This window comes from Leptosomus discolor, chromosome 2 (assembly GCF_034619465.1).
Source record: "Leptosomus discolor isolate bLepDis1 chromosome 2, bLepDis1.hap2, whole genome shotgun sequence".
Classification (NCBI taxonomy): domain Eukaryota; kingdom Metazoa; phylum Chordata; class Aves; order Leptosomiformes; family Leptosomidae; genus Leptosomus; species Leptosomus discolor.
Genome location: NC_141392.1, coordinates 16,982,343 through 17,010,079, shown reverse-complemented (window position 1 = coordinate 17,010,079; position 27,737 = coordinate 16,982,343). Strand labels below are relative to the sequence as shown.

At 46.3% G+C, this 27,737-nt stretch overlaps 1 protein-coding gene across 1 annotated transcript; it reads left to right on the top strand.

Moving 5' to 3' along the window:
* The first annotated feature begins 1,323 nt into the window (after window positions 1-1,323).
* Window positions 1,324-20,326, top strand: ACBD3 (acyl-CoA binding domain containing 3). Its single transcript, XM_086460652.1, has 8 exons — window positions 1,324-1,582; window positions 9,553-9,694; window positions 10,753-10,893; window positions 11,633-11,791; window positions 13,811-13,985; window positions 17,265-17,457; window positions 18,504-18,788; window positions 19,669-20,326. The coding sequence occupies exons 1-8, from the start codon at window positions 1,324-1,326 to the stop codon at window positions 19,878-19,880; spliced, it is 1,566 nt and encodes a 521-aa protein (XP_086316778.1). The 3' UTR covers window positions 19,881-20,326.
* Window positions 20,327-27,737: the final 7,411 nt, after the last annotated feature.

Below are 27,737 nucleotides of genomic sequence, written 5' to 3'. Positions count from 1 at the left end.
AAATACTAACTGGAAGTAATTGAAGTACTTCAATTTAAAGCTTTACATTTCTCCTCCGTTTCACCCAAAGGCTTCAAAGCACTTTGGAAGTGTGACAATAAAATCTCTTCAGCATTGCTGAGAGATCAGCAGGTGGATCTAAAACTACCTTAAATGGTAGATAAAACTCCTAGGCAGTGTGACCGACTTCAGGGGACAACCCCAGAAATGGGCAGCAGGCTTCAGCGAAGGACTGGGGACGGGGGGACTGACGCACCCCTGAGTTTCAGGAAGCTGTAGAGCTGGGTGGCTCTCTTCCTTTGCCTGGTCTTTGTGACCCACCAGACAGGGACACCCCGCATCCCAGGCGGGCAGTCTGCATCTCAGTTTGGGTGAGAAATGTGGCCAAAAACACTTCAAGCTAACGCAGGCCTTCCCGAATTGCTGGAGGAGGATCACTTGCACTGGAAATAAACCTCCTCGGCCGTGCGCCGGAGCGACTCTCTCCCCTTGCGTAGCACATAACAGCATTATTGTGAACGGTGTTTCATGGTCACAAGAGAGTGAGCTGATTGCAGATATAGCTCTTGGAGAAGTAATTGCCTTGTACTCTTTTTTTCTTTCTCTGGCTCATTTCTTTCCTTTCCCGTGTGAGGCCTGAAGCACGTTTCCTGAGAGAGGAGCAGGAGAGGTCAGTGGCAGACCGCACAGTGCCTTCCAGCTGGAGCAAAAGGCTTTCAATCTGTGACACAAAGCTGTTGGAAAATCGTTATTCCCTTCTACAAAGCAACCGAAAAGCACACGCGCAGCGTGCAGGGGCAGCTCCCCCAAACGCTACTGTAGCCTCCCGCACCCTGGGACCCGAGGGCTGCCGAGGGGGCTCGGGGGCGGGCAGCCCAACCGCTTCCGGCCAAAGCAGCGCTGCTGCCCCGGGGCAGCTCCCCCGGCCGTACCCCCCCGGTCCGGGGGAAGGGGCCGAGTTTATATTCAGCCCCATCCCCGAGGGGCTGGCCGGGGCAGGCCGCCACAGGCGGCCGTAACCCGTCGCCCGGGGAGCCGAGCGCAAGGCCCCGGGCGGAAGGCAAGGCGGGAGGAGGGCGCTGCGGGGCACGCTGCGGGGCACCTCGCGGGCTCCGGCGGGGTCAGGGCGCCACGACCCCCTCCCGCCCGCCCACCGGGACCGCCGCCACGCCCGGGCCGCCCGCCGGCGAGGGGGCGGGGCCGGCCGGTGGCGAGGGACGTGGGCGGGGCCGGAAGTTCCGGGTCGGAGGGGACAGGAAGTCGGGACGTGGCCGCCGCAGCGGAGCAGGAGGCGGAGGGCGGGTGGGAGGGAGGCGGCGGAGGATGGCGGTGGTGCTGAGCTCGGATCGGCTCGAGGTCTCGGTGGACGGGCTGACGTTGAGCCCCAACGCCGAGGTGCCGCACTGCGAAGCGCGGCCGGGGCAGGGGGAGCCCGCGGCGGGGCGGAGCCGAGCGGGCCCCGGTTCCCCGGGCCAGGCGGAGGCCGGCGGGGAGGCAGCGGAGGAGGCGGCGCTGAGCCCGGAGCGGCGATGGGGCTTCGCGCTGGAGGAGCTGTACGGCCTGGCGCTGCGCTTCTTCAAAGGTGAGGCCGCCCGGCGACGTGGCCCGCATAGCCCCCCCGCCGGGACCGGGGCGGTGAGGCGGGAGCCGCCGCGTCCCGGGAACCCCCGGGTGGCGGCATCGCCCGCTTCCCCGCCGAGCCGGGCTCCGGGGCGCCAGCGGAGATCCCCCGAGAGCCGCGGGGGGCGGCACCGTCCGCAGCCCCCCGGGGGTCGGTGTGCCGGGCGTGGCGGTGAGCCGGGGCGGGCATCGTATCACGGCGGTCGGAGATGGCTTGTGGGGATGCGCTTTTCCTGGTGCGAGCGGTGAGCCGAGGCGGGGGGCCGGGAGAAGAGCTGGAAGGTTATCCCGGGCTGCGGTGTGCCTGCTCCGCGGGGCCGGGAAGGCATTTCCGAGGGTTTGCACCACCCGACCTGAAAACGGAGCAAAAAAAAAAAAAATCCTTGCTGGTGGCGTGTGAAGAAAAACCTTGCAAATGTAGGCGAAGAGTGCTCTCTTTGAGTGTTGGGTCTGCTGACAGCCCGGATCCTGGTGTGAGATGTCATGCTGTCTCCTCAGGATGCCAGCTTCAAGTCTGGCTTTGCTGCTTCGTGTGCCGTCGTGATTTCAGCTGGCAGCTGTGTGAGGGAGCCATGAAATACCCGGGTGCAGACCTGGAGCGTTTGTCTTAGGGTCCTCTGTAGCCAGGTTTGCTTCTGCAGGAAGCTGGAGGTACCTTGCCACGCTCGCTTTTGTCAAGAGGAGGAAATGGACTTTGTGGTTTTGGAGGAAGAGCCGCTTTCACTGTGGCGTTACGTTGTGCTAGAGCATTTGAGCACCTCGCAGCAATGTGTCGCTCTGCTAGCTTTCAGGCGGCTGCTGCTTAACGTGGGGCACAGAGCAGGGAGTCTAGTAGCCTGGCTGCGCTAGGGAAGGTGCGACTGTTCTTGGAAAGGTCAGTCTTGTGGCAGGCCGTTGTTAGATGACCTCCTGGGAAAGCTGTGTCTTCTGAGGGCAAGCGTGCTGGCAGGTGGAGACTGTGCTAGAAGGACAGAGTTGTCTGTTTTCTTCACTTTGGCTGACCTGTGCCCTGATAGTTGTTAGGAGCATGTAAGGCTCTAAGCAGTTTTCTTGAGCCCTGGTTCGTTGGCCCAGTTCTGATGCCCTTCCATAAAGCAATGTTTTTGTTAGCATGCTAACATACGGAGATACTTTTTTTTTAAAAAAAACCCTGTAAGAACCATAAAAGATCATAAGGGTTTTGATTTTTTTCTTTTCTTTTCCTTTTTTCCTGTGTTAGAAGCTGCTGCAACTGGGTATCATAGAACCACAGAACAGTTTGGTTTGGAAGGGACCTTAGAGACCATCTAGTTCCACCCCCCACCGCCATGGGCAGGGACACCTTCCACCAGACCAAGTTGCTCCAAGCCACATCCAACCTGGCCTTGAACACTGCCAGGGAGGGGCAGCCACAGCTTCTCTGGGCAACCTGTGCCAGTGCCTCACCACCCTCACAGTGAAGAACTTCTTCCTAATGTCTAACCTAAATCTCCCCTCTTTCAGTTTGAAACTGTTACCCCTTGTCCTATCACTACCCTCCCTGATCAAGAGTCCCTCCCCACCTTTCCTGTAGGCCTCCTTTAGCATTGTGACTTCTGTCTCTTTCTCCTTTCTGTAAAACGAGCTGCTTTGTTCTTAAAACAAGATGCAGAAAGAAATGCCTCTGTAGTAGCAAATTTCTGGTCTCAATCAACTGTGGTCTTACTTTGTCTTGGATTTAATATTCTACTGGAACCTGTATTTACAGTGTGAAAATTACACACTGTGAATGAGCTTATCTAAATTATTGCTATCCTACGTCTGTTATCTCATGTTTTCATGACATTTATGTTCTACCTTTATCTCCTCTTGGATGGTGAAAAGTCAGTGTAGTGTTACTTGCGTCTAGGTTCCAGTTCCTTGTGTTGTGTTGTCTCAACAGTGTATTTTTTGTTGCCTTCCTCTTATTAAAAGCTTAATTTCAACATGTTTAACTTACTGCTGCTCTTTTTTTAACCTTCTGCAATTTGGTTTTGCTCATAAGAGGAAAATTTTCCACATTGTATGGAGTTGTCAGACTTTCTGAATGAAGACCTTGTTCCTCTATCGTTACGGCTGGAATAAGTCCCATGAAGTCATTCCCTGTATTTTCACCTGTAGTTTTTTGCTGAAAGTGACATGACACAAGAAATTCTATTTATAGATGTGATGGTGAGTTACAGGACCTTGTAATACTTGGATTACCGATTCTGCCAGCTTGTTCTCTATCTGTGTGGCTCCGAAAATAATTGGTCTCGTTTCCAAATGCTTTTCATGCATCCGCTGTCAAAACAACGGTGGGAGTTGTTTAGCAGCCTTGTAGATGCCAAGGAACAAATACGGATTTCTCCTTCAAGAAGCAAGACATGAGGGATCTGAAGGTTGACCCGTGTTAATAGGTCAATGCTGAGATCCTGTTTCTGATCATTCTTCTAAAAACTCTACTGATTTGGAGATGGGTGGTGTCTTTGAAAAACTTTGTCTTAAAGCTGGTTGTTATCCATGCCTCGGTGCATGATATTCCCGGCTCCCACAGCTACTGTGGAAGAAACAAGTGACTCGGGGCAGCACTCGTTTGGTAGAATGATGGTATCTGGCTTAACTGTGGTGACTGGGAGGGAAGGAGCTCGGGTCGGGTTGCTAGAGGAGTCCCTGTGTGAGGTCAAAGGGTAGGCAGCAGTCACTAGTTAAGCAGCTTCCTTGCTGCTTCAATGTGCAGACAGGGTTGTCTGATTGTAACTCGTGATGTACTTTCTTCCTGGAAAAGTTGAATCTGATCAAAATACTTCAGACTTGCTCATTACAATGGCTGCTAACACTTGTCTGTGGTGGCATATTGCATGTAACAGAATTGCTTGAAGATAAGACAGGGTGGGAGTGCATATAAACAATGTGAAAAACACAACTGAAACTAGGCTAGGATATTCAAGAGAGTCAAAAGCTACTTTATTCTGTCTGATAAAAGACAGAAGCAGATGTAAAATGCTTGACCGTGGGTCACTGCAACTGTCAGGCCTTAGGCTGTGCAGGAGATGTGTGCTACCTTTTTTTAGCATCCATAATGGCTTGTGAAGAAAGCTTTTCAGAATAACAGAGGCATAGAAAATAGATGGTTAATAGTGTTCCGGTCCATTTTTCTGTGAGAACCAAGAGCCTTCCTTACAATATGCACACTTCCCCTTACTGCTCTGTCGAGCCTAGTTCAGGTCGACCAGTATTTTGGCTGCCATTAAGAAGCTGCTCCGCTGTGCTGGATCCAGTGTACAGTGGAGAACACAGTCGGGTTACTGGAATGGGTACACTTATTGGGCTGTCTATAATTGTGTGCCCTGGGGCAGCTGGCAGAGTGGAAGTGTTTCTGACCGACTTCTGCTCGTTGAGCTGGTACGAGCTATGCCAGTGAGGGTGACTTGTTCAAGGTGTAAGCTGTGTCCTGCAGTAGCTCTGCCACCGAATCTCTTCCAGTATCAGCCTGGCTTTATGGTTTTCCACATCCTGTCATTGAAATACCATCGCACCCAACCTTCAATATAGGACAGTCCCTGAAGTGTTCATGCGCTGTCTAAAGGGATTTGCAGCGCAGCCTATCTGAGTAGACAGTATGCAAACCATATCATTTTGGTATCTAAAAGCTCTCCTGGTATGTTAAGTACTCTCGTTTTGTTTGACTGCTCCAAGTTATTTCCTCTTATTCTAACAAGAATGCATCTTCAACCTCAGCAATACATCATTCTAAATTAATTGTTTGACCTGTTTGGTTTTTTTTGTGGCCTAATTTAATGGAATGATTGTAATTCATAAGTTTGGGGTAGACTCTCATTTTCAAGAATATGAAAACCCCTATAATGTGTCTACATTTGATGTGAAGTTGAGCTTTCATCATGTTTAATTGGAAGGGCCAGTTGGTAACTCTTCCGATGCAGAACATCTTCAGGAGGAGAGAGTTAGGAGCGTACAAGTGTGTACTGGGATCTGCAGGCAGCAATTCAGGTCTTTTGCTCCTCAGCTTTGGTCTCACTCATTAAAACTTTGCAAATGAATAACATTAACGTATGTGACTTCTGCTTTTAAAAGCTATGAGGTGAAAAAAATCACACTTCACTAGTGGTTTGTAGCTGCTTCTAGATGACTCAACCAAATGCCATCTCGTGGGAATCAGGCATTTAGAGTGAGTGCAGTAGGTGAGGTAGGAGTGGAAGCTGTGGCGTGTTGTGCCATGTTTTTTACAGGAAAAAATAAACCTGAAGTTACATAGGAGTAACAGTATCTTGCATGATGCAGTCTCTGAAGCATATTTCTTAAACTCCCTTGAGTCTGAATTTGAGATTTTATACCAGTTCAAGTCAATGGTACAGTGCCATAAGCCTCTGTTACCTGCTTTTCATTACTAGTGATACTCATCTTTCTGTTGTGTTTGCATGCCGACACCAACGGTGGTCTTCAAAGTGTACGGTTAATTGCCTGTAACGCAAGGAGGTTCGTTAGCGGTTTAAGGACTGGTTTTCTGGAGTATTCAGCTGAGTTGCCCTCGGTGGATCTCAGTTTTGCAGGCATCTAAACAGAGTAGCTGCTTTGGAGGACAGTGGTATGAAGGGCTGATACTGGGTATGCGGGGATTTCCCTTTCGTGACAAGTAACAGCACGGTGGGTTTCATGGCATGCATCAGTGAGGCCTGAGCTTGCAGTAAGTGGGAGCCAGGCTTCCTCTGTGTTCTGGGTGAGCTACTTTATGTCATTAGTGAAGTACGCGTATGTGTGTGTGCAATGGGCCCTCACTGCAGAATGCCCGAAGCCTGTAGATGCCTAGCCTGCCTTGTTCGCGTAACCATGCCCTTAATCACTGCCTGAGTTTGGTCTGGTAGTGGCCGCTGCTTAGAGCATGGAGTTTAGTCAGCTGGAGAAGATGCCATTTCTGGTTAATGATGGTTTGAAGTATTGTCAGGAAAGAAATCTCTTAATCTTCTGTAAGAAAGCTGAGTCTTTCTCTGTCCCTGTTGGGTCAGGCATACCAGCGGCGTAGGGAGGGTTGTGTAGTTGCTGTACTACTGCTGTGCGCATCCTTTGGCTTCTCAGTGTGTTCCTAGAGCTCTTTGATGTTCTTCAGCTTCCTGACAGCTGTATTAGATGTGTGGGTAATACCTACTTAAATGGTACGTTCACGGATGCTTGGACAAATTCGGCATTCCTGCTAGTCTGGACTTGCTAATGCTCATTTTTTGGCGTATTTGACTCTGCAGATGGCTTCAGGTCCTCTGGTTCAGTTTAACAGCAACAGTTCCAAATCTTTGGGATAATTATACAGTGTGGTTCATGCTGAAGAACTCAGCTGAAAAATAGCTAGTATACAACTTCACTGTCTTGACTGGCTCCAAATATTTTGCTGAGAGTTTGCTTCTAATCTGCATTATCTACAAGTCACTGAATGCCTGTCTTGTATTTTTCTCATCTGTCTGTTTTCCTCTCTTAATTAGCTTGTTTGTTCTTCCCTTGGGTCACCATTCTTCGTAAAAGCAGATTTTGGCTTCTCTTGATAGTTAGGGCTTGAGGTCTGATCTCTGTTCTGTGAAAATGCAGATGTGCTGTGTATAGCATGGGAAATGATGTATTTTCCCTTTAACTCTCTTCAGAAGTGAGTTCAAATACTGGTGGTGTTGGCTGGCTTAAGTAGGAGTCTCGTACAGCAAATAGCTATGGTTTTTGGCAGACAACTGTAGGTACACAGGTTGTGCAAGGTAAACTATGCCATAGGGGCCCCCTTGAGAAGCATACTTCACTCAGAAGCCTGGCAAAATTTCAGTGTAGTACCCTTATCAATTGACTTGCTTTTAAGCATGCCGCCCCAGGATATTAAGTATGATTTCAAAGTGTGTACCGTTTATTGAGGCTAATGGAAGCACTTGCTGCATAATAAACAAATTCTGAGTTAAATGTGAAGTGTGAAGAGTTGAGGAAGAGCCAAAGGGCTACTTGGGTGGCCTGAGAGCAGGAGACTTGAGACCCAGGGAGAGAGCTTACCTGGATGTGGTGATTTGAATCTCTTAAGGATCACACACAGACTTGTTGGGGTGGGGAGGGACCTCTGAGGATTGTCAAGTTTAGCCCTCCTGTTCAGAGCAGGCTTCTTGGGACTGTGTCCATTTGGGTTTTGAATATCTCCAAGGATGGAGGCTTCAAAACATCTCTGGGCAACTGATTCTAGTGCTTGATCACTCTCACAGTTGAAGAAAAAAAAAAAGCCACCTCTTATGCTTAAGTGGAATTTCCTGTATTTTGATTTGTCTGCTGCCTCTTGTCCTTTCACTGGGTGCTGCTGAGTAGACTCTGGTTCCGTCTTTACATTTCCCCTCTTCTCCATTGCACCAGGTATTTTTGGAAATAGATATTTTTGTGAAGAAAGGCTCTGTTTTTTGAAGCTGGAAGCTGTATTTGCTGTAACGCTGTGTGACTGAGAAGAGCGAGTATTTGAGATTCTGGAAGAGTGACACGGACCTCTAGGAATGGATAATAAGTAATTAAATGTTTACCTTCATAATTCTTTGATTCTGGCTTCAAAACAAATGGCATGCACGTAGTGGTTCCTTGTGATGTTGTAACTAAGTGTGGCCAGTAACACACTGAACTTAGTCTGTCAAAAATACAGCTTCTTGCTGTGACCTGCAAATGCTTTCCCTCTGGGGTTGTTTCCAGTTTTCAGAAGAATTTGTTCCGAGTTTCTCAATAAGCCATGGTAGAGGTATATCCCCTCCTCTTTTGTTCTGACATTTCTTTCTTTTCCTGTTAATAAGAAGCATCAGCCAAGAAATTTTGCAATATGTAAATGTTAGCCGTAAAATTTGGGTGTGAATTGGACTGTTCAGTTTGGGGCTTTAAACAACTTACTCCAAAGGAGAGCTGGAAACTAGTGGCAGCTCTGCCTGCAGTTCCTGACTACATGGAGAGCAGTTAGTAGTACAGTCGTGTGAAATGGCTATTGTTTACCTCTGGTAATAGCTTCCTCATTTCAGCCTTTCCAAAAGGGGATTATTCTTATTTGTTTTCCTGTTGAAGAAAAAGGTCTTTTCTTAATTAGCAGTGTAATTACATATAGCCTGTGTCTTTGATTTGTTTTGACAGTTTAAATGTGCTTAGATGAGTCCTAGCTAATTCATATATAATTTTAAATCCGTGCAAGTGCTTACCAGTAAATGCGTGGCAGGATCTAACTGGGACTGCTTCAGAAGATGTTGGTGTGGAGCCGTTGGAGTTCCGATTGTATCCAGGCTTACGTTGCCTACGTCTTACATCCAGAGCTCTCTGTACATGTTGGTGCTGCTGGAGTCACCTCTGAGACTTTTAATTGTGAGGGGTTATTCCAGCTGCCTTGACAAAGTGCAGCAATCAAATTCCCTCAGGGAAAATTCTCCCTTAATTCTAATTTTTCCTCTCTGCAGTCTTTCTTGCCTTAAACCTTGCTTGTTCCACTTTCATTAATATGAAGAGCATGAAAGGAGAGCAATCTATGAAGTTAACGTCACATATTTCTTTGGGGAAAATCCTTTCTATCCACTGCAATAGACTTGGCAGACACTTTCGAATTCAAGTTGAAGTTTTTAAATATTTCAGAGATATAGATCCATATGGTACGATGTTCAACTAATTAACATAAATATTTATGTGATAACTTACTAGCTAAGATTGACTCGAGATGGTATGATGAAAAATACTTCACAGTTAAGTTTCAGCAGCTGAAGTAGGTGTGTTTCTTCTGGACAGATCTCTATTTTGTTTGAATGGAACTGACTTAATTTGTCTAACCTTTTGTGACTTATCTATCTTATTCCTCTTTTACTGAGGAAATCGTATCATGGTAGTGGTTATACAAAATGCTCTTGGCTGTCCTGTACTTAATCAGTTAATCACAACAGTGAGATTTTATTTTCTTTTTCTTCCCTACAGAAAAAGATGGCAAAGCCTTTCATCCAACATATGAAGAAAAACTCAAACTTGTGGCACTGCATAAGCAGGTTCTGCTGGGACCTTACAACCCTGACACTTGCCCTGAAGTTGGATTCTTTGATGTGCTGGGGAATGACAGAAGGTAAAAGGGCTGGTGCTCTTGTTGGTCTTAACTCTGCTTTTCCTGTCTGAAGATAACATCATCCAATTTCTGCAGTAAGAAGACAAGTATGTGGGTTACCTCAATATGTGTGTATGGCAGTGGAAAGTGAGAGTGGCCTCTTCAAATACATCTTGGAAGTCTGAGTCACAGTTCAGTAAAGGAGACTTTTGGGTTTGGGGAGACTAACAGAAGATTACTGGGTTTTTCAACCACATTAGGAAAAGTTGCTGTGCTGACAGTCCAGCTTCTCCTGGCAGTTTGACTTGGTTAGCTGCGCATTAATGTGCAGGCTCGTGTTTCATCCTAACTCCACACCACACCATGGTTAGAGCAGGCCAAGCCTTTGGCCAATGGCAGCAGCATTCACCATAGCTTTCGCTAATACCAAAGAACTTCTGAAATCAGATACCTGATACATTCAAACTCAGTAAATTTTTATGCGACCTGGGCAGTCTCAGGCATGTCTCTTATTGCTCGCAGTTCAGGCTGCACTTCTAATGTTCCTTGCTGAGACTCCTAGTGTGAAGGCAATGTGCAACACAGTACTGGCTTCTCTGAGCTGGACCCAGTGTGCTGCTTTTGCCCAGATGGATGTAGCTTTCGTTTAGGAAGAACCAGGCTGTTGCATTCAGTTAACAGAAGTACTATAATTGATGGTCATTACTATGTTTGTTCATCCAGGAAAATGTATGCATTTTTTTCCACAAACTAGAGTGGAAGAAGGGTAAAAAATATTTCAGGTTCATTTGTAGCTAGGAAGTTTTTGGACATAGCTCAGAATTTGAAGTAGGGTCGACAGGATGTATGAGGTTTCATAGAAGCACTCGGTTATTTCTGTTTGAAACAGAGTTTTTCTGTTGCAGGCAGAAGAGAGCACTGTACTGTCTTTGGGAAAAAGTTGTTGGTTCTCTGAAACTGCATGTGATAAAGTTTGGTCCCTGGTCTCCCAACTTTTTTCTTTGCTGGGTTCTCAGGGTTCACTACTGACTTGAAAAGAGTCAAGTCTTCTGTTATTTCAGCTGATTTCTCTCTCTCAGGAAGGAATGGGCTGCCCTTGGAAACATGTCAAAGCAAAAAGCTATGACAGAATTTGTTAAGCTCCTGAATAGGTGCTGCCACTTGTTTTCAACGTATGTCACTTCCCACAAGATAGAGAAAGAAGAACAAGAAAAGAAAAGGTACTGTTTGAGTCCTTTGGTGTTGGAGTATATTGAGTGTGTAACTCTTGACCTATGGACAGTGTCACAGCTAGTTGTCTTGGGAAGAGAAATGCTTGAAGTTTAGGTGGCTGTGGTGCCATTTGATCTCTTTAAGCCTTTTTGCTTTGCCAGTAATGAAGGATTTTCTGAGGTGAAGACACCCAGAATATGAGGAGTTTTTAAAATTTTGCTGATACTGTCATCTGCTTAAGAAATACATGCTTCACAAAATGTCTGCCCCAATATGTCTGTGGACTAAACGTATACAGAACATGAAATTGTCAGGTGCTTTAAACTCCTCTTCTAGTATGGGTTAGCAACTCTGCATAGGCTATCTTTTACATATCATGTGATCATTAAACTATAGTATCTGTGTAATTATTGAACACATGTTAAAGCTTGGAAGGTGTTTTTAAGGTTTCAAGGCAACTTTTTCTATTGCTCTCTGCTACAGGTAGTACAGTAACAGATTAGAATGAATATGAAATTATAATACAGAATTTACACTTGTCATACTGCGGAGTGCAGTAAAACTAAACAGTAATATGTTTTCTTCTCGAGTCCAGTAAGACACTTCTCCAGGCCGATTTAAGTGGGAGGAGATGATACCAAACAAAAAGCCTTATTGGGTGGGCAGAAGGCAGGTTACAGCGTGTTGAAAATAACTCATGTTAGGCTTGTAGGAATGCTGAAATAGCTTATTGAGTGGATGTTGCAGAAGAGAAGAGGAAGAACGAAGGCGGCGTGAAGAAGAGGAGCGTGAGCGTTTACAAAAAGAAGAAGAAAAACGTAGGCGAGAAGAGGAGGAAAGACTGAGAAGGGAAGAAGAAGAGAGGAGGAGAATAGAGGAGGAACGGCTTCGAATGGAACAACAGAAGTGAGTAGCTGAAACAAACACCACTTCAGAGGAAATAACTGCCTTGCACTTGAGACAATTGTATCTAACTTTTTAAACAGTTACGCTGGAATTGAATACCTGAAGTTCAGAGCACTTGAGTCTGGCAGTGACGTTTGCATCCTTAGTTAAGGGGGACACAGTTTGCAGAGATTAATTATTCTAATGTGTTACTGTATGCAGCTTTCTCAGATGAAAGTGCCAGAGAAGCTTTGTTTAAAGAGAAGCTCTGGAGGTTTTTGGGTTCAAGGGCTGCACCTCATGAAAACTTGTGTCTCTGCTTCTTAAATGCTTAATGCTGCGCTCAACTGAGCGGGGTTAAGTGTCCAGCTGGAAGTGTTTGAACTGTGACTTGAAAGTTTCTATCCTTTCACAGAAGGCAGAGCCTGACAAAAGGGTAGATGTAGTGCAGTGGGATGTTTTGAATGCATGGCTGAAACTTTCTAACTCCGTAGTCTAACACTGCTTCCTTAAAGGTGCTCTCTTTCAGGAAGACTGAAGTGTCTGCGAATCTCGCTTGTACAATGACAATCACTGGATCCTACCACCCTTCTAAAAGAAATACAGAATTCATGTTCAGATGCACTCAACCTCTGTTTGTAGCCTGAATTAAATTGTTTACTTAGAATATACTGCTATAGTTGTGATTGTTTCCATCACATCCAGATGCTAAAAACATGGATCTAGCTTGCACACATAATATTTAAGAGAATATTAAATCGTCAAAGCTGTTCCATGTCAGTCAGCAACCGTTTTCCATAATAAAAAAGTCTTCTCAGGGGGTGTCTCTGGAGTAGATCCTGCACTTGCTATGTAGTGGTTTTGAGAAGGGAGCAAATAATTAACCCACAAGTTTTACTGTTTGTTTCACATGGTGAGAGCCAGAGGACTGTAAAATACAAATATAAATGAACAGAGAATGCAGTAAAAAAATGTTGCACAGTGCTAAGTAACAAGTGTGATATGCCTTGAAGTTCAGAGGTTTTTTTTCTTTTACATGAATAGCAGTTGTGTATTAAGTGGTTGTAGCAGGTTACAGAGATGGAGTTTAGACAGAAAAGGAATATGGATACATATGTACGGGTCAAGTATATCTAAACTGGTCATGGTTTGCTGAAGAGTAGTAAATCTTGCCCTTTAGGATATTAAACCAATCTAATATTGGAACTTTTAGAGGGTGATTTTTGGGAAAGGAAGAAGAGTGGGAAGGAAAGAATTACTCCTGCATTTGTGTGATTCTTCCTTTGAAGCCTCGATAGCTGGTCACTGATGGACATAACATGTGAGACAAACCCTGGATCTAGCTGGTAATTTTACTATATAGTTTCTGTTAGCCCTTTGGAGAGAGGAGAAAAACTGAGCCTGTGCATAAGTAACCCGTGTGTTCCTCCTGAAGTTTCAGCAGTTGAGTTTACTGGAGGCGCAGATGCCCTATTTGGCAGCATTTTTTTCCTGAATGTCAGTCATGCTTTTCATATTTGTTTGCGTACTGTCCTGCGAAATTAAGATAGTAATGTGTTGTGTTCTCCTTAGATTTACCAAAAAGCATTGGTGTGCTGTACCACACCAGGTTTGTTCTTGTCAATATTTGTAGAAAGGCTGCTAGAAGGATGGTTTCTGCATGTTTTGTGGAGGAACCAAATGTGGGTTTTTTCTCTTGCTTATTTGGGAAATTTAGTCACGCATTTTTCTAGCACTGCCTCTTTAGCAGGCTACAGATTGAGAATTATGTAAGAGCTCTCGTTTCTTTTAACATTTGATGTTTTGAAACATTGGGTAAAAATTGTTGCTCCCTTTATTTTTTTCAACATTTTTTTTTTTTAGGCAAAATTCACATTTGCATTACCTCTGGGCTCTGCTCTATTACGTAGATTTGCTCCAATTGGTTTTTGCAGGAATTGAATTAACTGTCTTTGAGGCCACTTAAATCACTTAAGTACAGGGATTTCCCCAATACCCTCAGCTGCTTGTAATCTTCATATTCTCCTCCCACCAATCTAGGCAACAGATAATGGCAGCACTGAACTCCCAGACTGCCATTCAGTTCCAGCAGTATGCAGCCCAGCAGTATCCGGGCAACTATGAACAGCAGCAGATCCTGATTCGGCAGCTCCAGGAGCAGCATTATCAACAATACATGCAGCAGTTGTATCAAGTCCAGCTTGCACAGCAACAGGTATGGCCAGCCAGCTGAGAAACTTAGATTTTGTGTCCCAGGCTCTCTCTGGGAGTTGTTAACTTGTCTGTTGTTACCTCCTTGAAAAGATAATTGCTACAAGGAGAGATAGTGTCCTAGTGACTAATGCTGCTTCAGATTCAAACACCAAAGCTCCGTTATTTAATCTTTTTGAGTAGTCTTCTGAAGCAGCTGTTAGTTAAGAAAATTCTAAGCAGTCTTTGCTAATTACTTGGTTCTATATTGCTCTCAGAGACCAAATGTGAAGCACTCAGCTGCAGCATCTGTTGTGTGTGTAATTTAGTGGGGGTACATGCCAGTGTTTGCACGAGCAAACCTATTCAAGTGACTTTCCAGGTGGGTGTCGCACCTGCAGCACTGTCACATCACTACTGGGTTTGAGAGTGCTCCTCCTCCCTGTCAACTTGAGCACTACTGACTTCTCTCTCCTTTTGCATCTATTGTCTGACATGACTGTCTAACCAAGTTGCTTGCTTGCAATAGACTGCTCGTGATTTGGGTGGGAGGACAGACTTTTGTACTTCTGGTAGCAATGGGTGGCAGTAGTACATTACTACTTTGCAAGGGTTTTGTGCCTGGGCTTGAAAGGCTACTTCTCTGTTTAGGGGAATCTTGTATGTCTGGCAAATGTACTGTACTCACATCTCAAGCTATTTTAAAGTTCAAGGATGTCCATCTGTAACGGTCTTAAACAGATGTAAGCCCGACTTTAGACTCCAGTATTTCTGACCTCTTTGGGCAGGACCTGAGTCTTAAATGGCATGTAACTGCCAGCCTGAGGTCTGTTGTTCTTGAGCTAAAGATTTAAAATTCAGTAACTAATTTCCTGTTAAGTAACTTGTATTTTGGCGAGGCTGATGCCCTCAGCAAAGAATTGTCCAAGGAAGGCAGCCGTGTGAGCCTCAAGAAGTTCAACAAAGCTAAATGCAAGGTCCTGCACCTGGGCTGGGGCAGTGCCCATTATCAGCACAGGCTGGGGGATGAATGAATTGAGAGCGGCCCTGCAGAGATGGACTTGGGGATAATGGTGGATGAAAAACTGGGTATGAGCTGGCAATGGGCTCTTGCAGCTCAGAAAGGCAACTATATCCTGGGCTGCATAAAAAGAAGTGTGTCCTGAAGGTCGAGGGAGGGAGGTGATTCTCCCCCTCTACTCGGCTCTCACAAGACCCCACCTGAGTCCTGTGTCCGGCTCTGGGATCCTCAGTACAAGAAAGACACGGACCTGTTAGAGCGGGTCCAGAGGAGGACCACAAAAACAGTCAGAGGGCTGGAGCACCTCTTCTGTGAAGAAAGGCTGAGGGAGCTGGGGAGAAGCCCGGAGAAGGCTCTGAGGAGACCTTATTGCAGCCTTTCAGTACTTAAAGGGGGGCTTATAAGAAAGATGGAGAAGACCTTTTTACTGGAGCCTGTAGTGAAAGGACATGGGGCGATGATAGTCTGAGAGAGTGTACGTTTAGATCGGACAGAAGGAATAATTTTTTTCACAGTGGGGGTGGTGAGACACTAGACCAGGTTGCCCAGAGAAGTTGTGGATGCCCCATCACTGGAAGTGTTCACAGTCAGGTTGGATGGAGCTTTGAGCAGCCTGGTCTAGTGAAAGATGTCCCTGCCCATGGCAGGTGGGTTGGAGTAGGTGACATTTAAAGGTCCCTTCCAAGCCAAACCATGATTGGATGGAGTTAAAGCGGTAAGGGAAAGTCGGAGGCTTCCTGCCCTGTTATAGTTACTCTTGAAGCTTAATGACACCGTGGTACCAATGCTTTGGTGTCGTAGCGGTAAGCAAAAGGTATAGCCTGCTCAGTCTTGTCCTTGATGCCTTCTGTAGTTGATACTGCTCCCTTGACACTGAGGTGTCAGAGATGCTGCTGCCAATTTTCTTTAATGCTATCAGCACTGCTCCTTTCAATCATGGCTGTCTGCTTTCTACATGGAGAAGACTAATACCCCGCAAGACCCAGGCTTATCTTTCAGATCTCTACTTGGACAACTCTTGTAGAGGAAGGGATGAAAAAGAAGCATGTAACAGAGCTAGAATTAACCTAATTCTACTTTGGACTTTCCTGAAGACTTGGGTAGCCTATGTAACTCTTCTGAGGAATATGTCAGTTCCATGTGCCTGGGGATCTATTAGTGCAGTTAAAAAATGCTGTTCTGTCGTGCTTGCTTACAGATCAGCGTGTGATACAATCAATTTTGGAAAGGCTGTATGCAATAGTTTTCTAAAAGAGTTCTCACCACTACATTGTCTCAGTGCATAGATCTGCTGTAGTAGAAAGTGAATCTGGGCAGCATCTGTACAAATGCTCAAATTTTAAATCTAACTAATGTTTCCTGTATTGCCTTCATACTCCTTCAGGATACCTATATTTCATTCATTCATTAAAACCATGTGCTTATTAGGGTATTCTTTAAAGAATGGTACTGTCAGTTATACCTTTTCCCTGTCCCAGCAAAAAGCGTATGTAATCTCTCTGTGCTGATAACTAGGGGCAGGGGAATAAGCCTTGAAGCTAAAGGGATAATGCATTCTGCTTAAATCCAAAAGGATGGTTGTTACCGCGTATAATCTCGGTTTAGGTGTATTTAATCCTTTGCATGGGGACAGCATGATAAATTCAGTCTAAAGAGTTTCAATGTACATAAGTCATGTTCTAAAAGCGGCACCCGTGAGCTTTAATAACTCTTCTCCCAGACTACTCGCAGTCCTTGTGGCTCTTACACTTCCTGCTTTCATATTAAATAACTGCCTTTGTCAGATGTCATGGATTTGATGGAGAACCCTGTTGAGCAAGCTAGCTCACAAATTGGCACTTAATAGACCTTAAATACTTCTAGCTCTTTTTAGACATGGGTGAGCTCAGGCTAGAACCCTTTCAGCCCACTGATAAAAACCAGCAAACAAGTCATCACTTTCAATTTTGAAAGATATATTATAGAAGTTACTGAAGTGCAGAACTTCTGTAGTTAAGTGCAAGAGTCTTGTTGTGCATGCCCTAATTAACTTGGAAGTTGAAACTTTTTTGTTCAGGTTGTATCCACCAACCTAGAACAAAGTGACTTCGCATCCCCTGATACGGAGTACATGTAATTCTCGCTGGTTAATGTGTGCTGCTTCTGGTCTTTTGTGTCCAGACTCCTCGTGGGGTGCAGGGGGAGATACTATTTTTTCTTTAAAGTGTCTTTGTACCTTCTGCTGGAAGTGGGAGACATCTTGGGAGGTTTTGGGTTTACTTGACTTAATTTCTGTCGTTTTAGGCAGCCTTACAAAAACAGCAGGAGGCAGTTGTGGCAGCGACAGGAACACCTCTGACTACTGCATCGAAGGTGAATGCACCTGCCCCAGGGGACACCCCATCTATTAATGGGCAGGCCAGTGCACATGCAGACAGCCCTGAAAAAGAGCTGGATCCAGAAGCTTTGGAAGAAGCACTGGAGAATGGACCAAAAGGTAGGACTAGATGGATTTCTTTAATTTTAATTAGATAGTGAAAGCCTTTCTTAGGATTCAGTTGTCTTAAGTATGGTTACTGTGGCTCTGCTTGGCTTCACTGGGCTGTGCATGAGCTAGGTTTGATTCCTGGGTCTAGTTTCTCTCCAGGGAGGACAACATTGCACAGACAAAACTCAGGTTTGGCGGGGAGGGAAAGAGGAAGCAGCAAAAGCATTTTGGGCAAAGTGGACGGGATCCAGAACATCCTTTCACCCTTGACTTAAGGGAAAGAAGCATAAAAGTTCTGGCAGAAAGCTGTTCTGTGCAGAAATATGTTGAATCTTGTTTGAACTCGGGTCAAAACGGAGTGATTTAGCCTTGTAGGTTAAAATAAAGCCAAATCCTTCTTACTCTCCTAGTGCCGCACGACCTGTGGCTCAGCCCTGTCCTATGTGCAGTCTGGTCTGCTGTCCCCTCACATTTTCCACCTTCCTCAGACAGCTTCTAGGAAGTTGTGGAAGTAGAGCAGGAAAAGTAGCCTCACAGGAGCACGCTCATTGCTGGTATTTCTGAGCGTTACCTCTGTGCTTTCATCCACAATCAGCAGTCCTCACAAGACTTGCTTGGGTCCCAGTATGGAATCAATACTAGCGTGGTCCCTCTCTGCATAATGAGGTGTTCAGTTATTTTAGTCAGTATTTGACAATTTCTAGACAAATCCCCAACCTCTGGTTCCGTCACATTAAAGAGCCTTTCAGTGAAGGTTTCTGTGCAATGTAACCCTGTCACCTGTAGCAGTATGTCTTCTCCTGAGGTTTTTTTACGTAAGCACTGTTGGTTTAACTGTGGCGGATGGGTGAACTGGTAGGATTTAAGTGTGCAGTGTTACACTTGAACTTGTGTGGCATTTCAACTGTGAAAAGATGTTTCTTCAGTAAAAAAAAAAAAGTACTTGGAAGCAACTCTAGTGCTTGTGGTCCTCAAGTGCCCCTAAGGCACACTTAAGTATGCAGCATGGCTAACTGAAACAAAGCTTAACTGGAGTATTTCTTCCCTCTGTCCAGATTCTGTTCCAGTGATAGCTGCCCCATCAATGTGGACACGACCCCAGATAAAAGACTTCAAGGAAAAAATCCGGCAGGATGCAGACTCTGTGATCACAGTGGGCCGAGGAGAAGTGGTTACAGTCAGAGTACCGACTCATGAAGAGGGGTCTTACCTCTTTTGGGAGTTTGCTACAGACAATTATGACATTGGTTTTGGGGTGTATTTTGAATGGACAGACTCCCCTAATACTGCCGTCAGTGTGCATGTCAGTGAATCCAGTGATGATGAGGATGAAGAAGAAGGTAAGTGTGCTTATTTATAGTAACTGCCAGTCCTGCAGAGCTTGCCCTGGGGGAAGACCCAACTGATTGTCTTGTGTAATCTCTTAGTTCCCCCAGCTTCCATCTAGCTAGAATCTTGTCTTCAATTTTGAATAGGGAGTGCAATTCTGAAAGTAGCTTCAGTCACCTCATTTGGTCACAGATAGGTTACAGCAGTTGAGGGTGGGGAAATCCTTTTCCTAAGCTATTCCTTAGTGTGCCCTCTTGTCCAATTCAGCTATTCAGTAAGCTAGGGTGAAACCTGGGCCGTAACAGAGCACAGTGTATCTGCACGCTGAAAACCTTAAGAAAATCCCGCCCTGCTGTCCATGAACTCTTTCTAGGGAGGAAGTTTCCTTGAGGCTTCAGCAAAACAGCTTAAAAGAGCAATTCCTGCTAGTGGCCGGGACACAGGTCAGAGCCTTTACCTATGGGGGAGTCTAGTGTACCATCAGGAAAAAAAAAAAAAAACACGTTTTGAAATGAGCATGTGATTTGTTTAGAAGGAACCACTCTGACACAGGGAGCAGTAGTAGTAAGTATGTCAGATCAGTGGCAGTCAATGTGGAGTAGCGTCTTCATGAAACCTAGAGCTTGGCGTCCCTACGAACTGACCCAGCTGTGCTGGGGAGATGAGTGTGGTGAGTTTTGGTATCAAACTGTGAAATTAATAATAAAGTGAGTGTGGTCTCTGTTCCTCCTGCCTTTGAATGCTTTAGCCACAGCTTTGGTCTGAACCCCTGCGACTCGTCTGGTTTCAGAACTAACAAAGTGCCTTGTCCACTCCAGACCAGTCTGACTCTCATGTAAAGTATCCACCTGTGTTAACTGACACCTTTTTTTTTTTTTTTTCTCTTCACAGAAAATACTAGCAGTGAAGAAAAAGCCAAAAAGAATGCCAACAAGCCTCAGCTAGATGAAATAGTGCCTGTGTACAGACGAGACTGTCACGAAGAAGTGTATGCTGGCAGCCACCAGTACCCAGGGAGAGGAGTTTATCTTCTTAAATTTGACAACTCCTACTCTCTATGGAGGTCAAAAACAGTTTACTACAGAGTTTATTATACTAGATAAAGGTGTGGCTGTGCCTGAGGCTGGGCTGTGCAGAGGATGTCATTTTATTTGGAATTTTCTTCAAGCATAATGGATCCTTTTGAGTCTGTGTTTTATCCTGTCTGTATCTGTATGGTTTGTGTGAACTTTAACAAGTAGACACTGGGATCTTCCTGCTCCACGACACTAATGCATATTGCATTGGGCTTAACACAGGATCTCCCCAGCCCTCTTGGGAATTGGAGTTCACCAGTGGAAGTCACTGGCTCCAGTGCTAAGGTCACATCAATTGCATTTGTTAAAGCCTCATGAAGAAGGGGGAGGGAGTTGCTGGCTCACTGCCTGGGTGATCTGATGTTTCCAGGTCTGGATGCTTTGAATAACTTGTTAATGGTTAATTTAAAGGTCCCATCAATAACTGGTAGATTCAGATGGAGTTTGCTGTGTAGCAAGTTTCTCTTAACTGTAATTGATTTTTACACCATTAAAACTTGAAACTTTAAGTTGATGCAGTTTAGAAACAAGTTGTCTCGCTTCTGTCCTCTTCAAAGAAGAAACAGTCAGTTCCTTAAACCAGTGTAGTGGCTCAGACAAGAATGAACAGCATCCTGGAAGTACAGCAAATAACCTCTTTTAAAGATGTAAACTGAATAACAATTAAAAGTGTATGTTTCAAGAACCACCTTAATCTCTGCCTCCAGAATAAAAAAAAAAGTCATTTTTTGAGGCAATTGACGTTGAACCAGGGCACAAACTGTTTCTAAGTTTGGTGGGTTTTTAATGGGGTAGACTTTAAAAAAAAAAAAAAAAAAGTATCTACAAACCTGAAACCGGTTTTCTGAACAATATTCTGGTTTGTCTGCTTTTGTAAAACCTGAATAAGCACGTTGTGCATCTGAAGAGCAGTAAGTCACTTCAATAAAGTTAGAGGAGTTAATGTTGCACTAATTATGGAAATCACTGCCAGTCCATTTTCGTCTGAACTGGTGATACTTGGATGCAAACTTTCTGCTTTAATCTGTTAACTGTCCGCAGAAAGGCAGAGTGCACATACAGATACTTAATAATGTAGCTTTAGTCTCAACTTCATATGGTTTGGTTGGGGCATTCCATATTTTGGATAGTGGAAAAATGCAGGTGGCTACTTGACTTGAGGCTGCAGCAAGAATCCGCTCTCCTTGAAGCCCTGCCCCCCAGGGGTGATGCGTTGCAGTGACAACTTGCGTAAGCGCGCTCTGCACGTGTTATGGAAAGGAAAGGGTTACTCTGGGTCTCTCGGGTCAGTTCTTGAAGTAAGACTTCCATTGATTAGCTGCAGCATGGACAGTTCCATGGCAAATGATGTGGAGTGTGTGGGATTTGTTTGAATACTCAGTTTGTACATACATGATACTTTACTTTTCTCATACCAACCATGGAGATCCTTCTCCTAGAGTGCTTAACTTGTCAACTTGCGTTTGGTTCAGCAACACCGTACCAGCTTATAGCTAGTTAGTGCTGCTCTGTCCAAAAACACTGTACAATGTTCTGCTCTTGTGTACATACAGTATATAAACCATGAATTTAGAAAGTACCTTGCTTTTAAAGAAAACTGTATTTAATGTAAAAAAAAAACAAAACAAACAACCTTTTAAAAAGGCAGGCACTAATATATTTCTTCTGGTCTTCAATTTAAATTTTTTTGTCCATGCAAAAATGTTACAACTTTTTCCTCTAAGAATCTCTGTTCTTGGGAGCGGTGTTTGCTTTAAATGGCAGCACTTACTGTCATGTGTTGGATGTTAGAACTTTTACGTTTTCAGACTTTTTTTATTGCCTCTGGCTGTTGATTAGTACAGTACAAGTGCGATTTCAAGATACCTTGAGATAGTATTTAATCATAATTAAAATACATTTATCTGTAATGCTGTTGGCTTTTTATTAATTTGGAAACCTTGGCATTGCTGCGTATGGCTGATCAGCTAAGTTTGTCATCTTCCCTCTGACTTGTAAAAATTGGGTACCATGCTAATTAGCACTGTGGTCTTAGCAGCCAAATCACTTGGGCCAAAGGCTCTGTACAAGAAGTGTAGCTGGCTCACTGGTTGAGGCCATCTGTCAGCATTAGAAGAGCCCGGCTTGAACAGCAAAATGGTTTTGGTTTTTGAAAGGATAGCAGAGAGGGTTGGTTGTGGGCAGCTAAGACTTGTAAGCTGTTTTCAGCCTAGGAGAGAAGTGCATACCTTTCCCCCTGAGGCTTAATGAACCCAGGGGCAGTCTGGGCTGGCTGCGTTGTCCTGAAAAGCCCTTGGCTCAAAGGGCAAGAGACGGACAGGACTGTGCGCGGTTTCAACTGAACAAGAAGAAAAGCAAGAACCTAGAGGCAAAAAGGCAAGTTACGCTAAGGTTTCTGTTGGCCAGAATCGCCCTTTGCTGCTTACCTGCTCCTGGTAAGTAGCTTATCCTGGAGCTGAGGCCAGAAGCAGCTTTTGCACTGGTTTGATCTGTGGTCCAGGTCCTGTTGGCCCCATCTGCCTCCAGGGACAGCGGCCTCTCAAGCTGGTGCTTCCCCATCTCGCCTGGGGAGCAGACGTCTCCTCAGTGAGAACAACACAAGTGCTGTGCTGTTAGAAGCAAAATGCTGGGAAGTTCAATGTACCGTATAGTCTGGGTATGCTACCAACTAGTTCCATGTGAAATGTGCAAGTGAGTTCAAAACCAAAGTGATTACAGCGTCACCCCTACCCCAGGTGGACCTATTTTACCTGTCTCACGCATGTATAAATCCCCCTTTCTCCAATTAGAAGTGAAGCCCTGTATTCGCCGCTCTCTTCCGCAAGAGCGTTACCCTGAACACTTTCCGAAATGAACTGAGTCGCTGGCAATAAATCTAGGTGATGCAACGTAAACAGGTTGACAAAGCTGGGTTCCAAATGTACTGATCCTTTGAAAAACGCTAAATAATCCGAGGGACAGACTGTTTCTAATGACGTTGTTTTCAGAAGCACTGTCAACATGGATGGTGCTGGTGTGACCTCTTAGAGGCAGTTGTGGGGGAGATACCAGGGCAAGGTTGTCTTTAACTCTGCTGTCCCAGAAGGATAAGCAGTGAGATTGAAACAACTTGTGAATTTAGCTGCTTGGCTGCTCTGTGAAATTATCCTTGCCTGTCCTCTCTGCTGTCCTTCCCCACTCCTTGGCTTTTAGCACTTTCTGCCTTGTACTTTGCTTGGTAAGTCACGGATTAAACACCCTGATTTAGAGCAGCTGGACGCAACCTTTGAGGTGACTAATGGGCGGGGTCATAAAAATCAGTTGTCTACTGTCAAAGGAGGTCTAAGGGGTAGTTTAGCCATTTGGCCTCCTCCCTATTTACACAGTTGCTTTAGAAATTGTGAGAGGAGGCTGCATAGACCTGTTGAAGTACAAAGAAGCAAAGTAGCCATCCTTCACCCAAGCGCTAGCTGCTTCTCCAGGCTGAGTGACAGCTCAGGGCACTTGTTAGCCATAGTAATCTAAAAGAGCAATGTGAATGCTGCTTTCTGACAGCTTGATGCTCTTTTCTTTCTAACACTGCATCCTGTGATCCTTATCCTCTTTTTTTTTTTTTTTTTTTTCTTCTCTCCCCACCCCCTGCTACATTGGCAGTGAAAAGACTGCAAGGGGATGCTGGAAAAAGCCCACTTGAGACCTCTAATCCCTCCCAGCATGTTTGACTCATGTTCCTGGTCTCTAGGTTCAGGTGCTATAGCTCCTGCCCTTGCTTGAGCTCCTCTGCCAAGTTTGGCTGCCTCATCTGCACACTATGGGGACTGGGCCTGCACCTTCCCTACACGTGGCACTGCTCAAAGGTGCCAGCTAGAGCAAGAGCCCAGCTAAAATCAATGTAACTCCAGAATTCATGGAAATTACAGCTTCTCTCTTGCAAACTGCTACTTCCTAGCTATTTCTGCTCTGATCTCCCCCATTTCCACCTCCCCACCAAAACACAGTTCAAATTAATAAGCCCAGCTCCTGGTGTTTGTTCGTTTGCAGACCAAGCTCAGTGGCAGGAGCTTTCAGCTTCCACTCCCAGCCTGTCTGTGCTTTCCCTCCTGCTCACTGTATGGGGAGGCAGCATACAAAAGGGAAAACTTTTGGGGTTGGGTCTCTGCTCTACCACGTGCTGGTGGAAAGAGATTTGTTAGAGATGTGCAAGTCCCTGCAGTAACGTTGGGCCTGTGCTCTGCAACAGCAGCTTTCTTGCGTTGGGCTCAAGTGAGCCAGCTGGTTTGCTGGAGCAGGCTACAAATGTGAGCTACGTGCTTTTGGGTCTATTGCTTAAAAAATAAAACTTCTAATCTCACACCGCAGCTACATCTGGCACCAAGTACTGCAAAGCATGAAACAGTATCCCAAATCTTGCCCCAAATACCGCTCATCTGAACCTGCCACTTGCACTTCAAAGGCCTTTCGAAGGTGTTTCATTGAAACAATGTCAGATTGTCTTAAAGAAGTATATTAAACAGTTTGGATTACTATTGGTATAGATAGTGCAATGCGATATAGATATTGTGTGTGCAAAGTTATCATTTGGTATCTTAAAAAAAAAAAGAAGCTTGCAAGGAATGAGGAAAAAACAATATGTGACACATTCTCTATAACAAGTTCTCCTGGCCTCTACTATTTTTGTCTTGTACCATCTCCACCATGAAGCTGGTGAGAAACCTGCTCCTTTTAATCCGGGGACTCAACACTGGCACGTCTAACTGGTGGTCAGATTTGGGGAAGTAATCCCTTATTTCAGCCTATGCTTCTGCTCTTGAGTTTAGTGTTCTTGGTGTTGGACTTCAGGTTTCATGCCTTTTTGTTTTAAGGGAGCGGCTGCTTGGTGACAGTCACTGTTCTCGCCCGACCTGGCAGCTGGTCTGTGTCGGGGCCCAGGGGGAGGTTTGGTGCTGTCCTTCACAGCACGTTTGAGCAAAAATACTCCTCGGCTGTGCTCCTCCGATGGAGTAGCTGGTCTGAATGAAAAAAGCCGATTCCCTTGGCCTGGCCAGTTCACTGCTCCCCTTCCCCGGGGCTATTCGAGGTCCCGTGCCACCCCGCCAGGCCAGCTCACGGCTCCTCTCCAGCCACGGCTGTGTCCCTGGCACAGCGGGGAAGCGTGACTGGGGTTGCTGGCATCTCCTCTGTCTGGGGAAGCTCAAACACAGGCTCTCCCCCAGCACTCTTGATCAACTGTGGGCAGGAGGGCTGCTGCCACTCATCCAACAGAACAAGTGCTTGGCCTTCTGCCACTGTTTCGTTAGTAAGATGCCTGTACAGCCATTAAGCTATGGCACAGGGTGCAGGGGACAGAGTTTGGGGCATGTGGGAACAGGCTCTGCAGCATGGACTGAGGGGCAGCTCTGCTGTGGGGAGCCCAGTGAAAACCTCCTCTGCCCCAGTGCCAGCCACTGCAGCTGCTCATGGAACTGGCTTAGCTGTGGCCTTCAAACCCTTCCTGCACCCCACGAGCAGTCAGCTGTGACCCAGGCTTACTTTCTAGACCTGCCTGGGTAAAAGTTATGCACCACCTTACTAGGGAAAAGTGACTCCCAAAATTACCACAAACTAAAATTAGAATCAACATAAACTCTGATATTTATTGCATGTTGCAGCATCACACTGAGAAGAACCCGTGCTCATGCTCCTTCCTGCAAGCCCAGCCTCCGAGCCATGGGGCTGAGACCATGCAACTCGCTACATCCTCCTGCCCCAGGTGAGGGGCAGTGAGGGCTTGGTCCCCCAGCCACATGCCCCTGCCCTGCAGGGCTTATCCCCCCCACTTTGAGGCAGGGGCACTTCAGCTTTATGGGAGTTGAACCCCATTCCTCATCGTCATGATTTTAGATCAGACGAAGCAAAACAGTTTCGGTGGGCACTCTGCGGGTGCTCAGAGCTGAAGGGCTCTATGCCAGGGAAGAAAAAGGGGACTCCAAGCTAATATAAGCCATGCAAGGTCTTTCTGCCCTTTGCAGTGCATCCGTAGTTTGCATCAGGGAGCTTCCACTGACTCAAATCTGATTTCTCAGGCTCTTGTTTTTGACATGTGCTGTGGGAAGTTATTTGCAGCCTACATCAGGATAGTCAAGATTGCAGAGCGAGCACAGAGCAACTAGCAGAGCTCTATGTGTTCCTTGTAAAATTTAGTTCTGGTTTGCAGAGAGCAAGGTAGGAAATGTTTTAATTTGGATTTTAGCCGTGCTCATTGCCAAGCTCAGCTGCTCCCAGCCAGTGCCCTGTGGCTGGGCTTTGCCCCGGCACAGCAAAGCACTGGGAGCACCTCCCGCACCCCGGCACGGCCCCAGCACAGAAAGCACCCCCTGCCCCAGCCAGCTACACCCCACAAATGCCCCCCTTTGGCCTGGTGCATCCCTCAGCAGGGAGTGGGAACCCTCAAGCCTGCACCAACCGGAGGCAAGGCAAGCTGGGTGGCATGGGGTAACTCTGAGGAAAACCCTCCCCCTTCTGATGGTGCCCCGCTGCCAGTCTGACATAAAGCTGCGCTGAATAAAACCATGCAGGTTGCTCAACCTGGCTGTGTCATTTTCCCCTGGATGAGTAATGTTGTTTTCCTAGAGCTTGTCAACAATATTTTTCCTTGGCAAAGTCTCTCTCCGGGGTGCTTATGCCAAAACTAGTTTTTACAGGTAGTCTTTTGTAGTCAGCCTGCTGGTGCTGCATAAACAGGGGGCTGGGGGGGCGGGGGGGGGGGGAGAGCTCCCCCTCCCAGCAGAAGGGACCCCACAAAGAGCCTCTTTCTGCTCCCCTAAAACCAGCCAACCCACTGGGAGGTGTGCTGGGTTTGCCTCCCCATCATTGCTGGTGGGACTTGCAGTGGCCACAAAGCAAATGAAAGCTGCAGGGGCGCAGGGAGCTGCCTGCATGCCCAGCCTGGCCTGGCCAGTGATGGCTGGCTCATTGGGTGCCAGCCCAGCAAGTCACAGCCATGCCAGAGCAGCCTGGTCTGCCCCGGCTGTAGGAGGAGACCCTTCCCCAGCGCCAAGTGAAGGGCGAAGACCAAAAACAGTGGAAAAAAAAAAGAGAAATAGCAGAAGGCTCCAGCTGTTGGTTTGCTGTGTAACTCAGAGCTGTGGCTGGGTGGCGGGAGCGAAAGGGCTTGCTCTCACTGTGATGCGTGGTATGGATCCAAAGGGATGATGCCGGATGATGCCACCTCCCTCGCAGTGCCTGCATGTCCCCGCCAGGGCTCTCCAAGAGCCCCAACACCACCATCCCCACTCAGACTCAGCCAGCAGGAGGGTCTCGGGAAATGTTGTCACACAGGACAGCAGGGCACAACCTCACGCATGGAGAAAGGGTGGTGGGAAAGGGAAAAAACCCACCACAACTAGAAGTGGCGTAGAAAACTTCTGTAATGGAGGAGCATTTCTCTCAACCAGGCTTTGAAAAACCCTGCTCCCGGCTGTAACCCTGCAGTTGTTTTTAGGTAGGGGAGCGGCAGCCCAGCAGCTGGGTGACTGCTGGGCATCTGTCCTCAGTAGTTGCCATCTCCACACCATTAGCAGCCCAAGTCCTTAATGAACGTACCCCAGCAGGCCAGGTAACACACACAGGGATGTGGATGCACATACTGGGCCAGCACACCCCTTGAGACAGGAGGCCAACACGGCTGAAGCATCCCTGCACCATTGTGGAGGGCAGCAGGACACCTCCTGCCCGCCCGCCCGCCTCTCTTCCCCCTAGGCAGACGCAGCAGAGCAGCTGGGCTTTCCAGCTTGCTTTTGGCTCATCACAACGCCACCATTTGGCTCTGGATTACAAGGTCAGCTGCGTCTGGCCCCAGGGGTTGGGTTTCAGCCACCACCAACATTTGAAGATATGTGCAAATGCAGCTCAAAAAAAAGAAAAAAA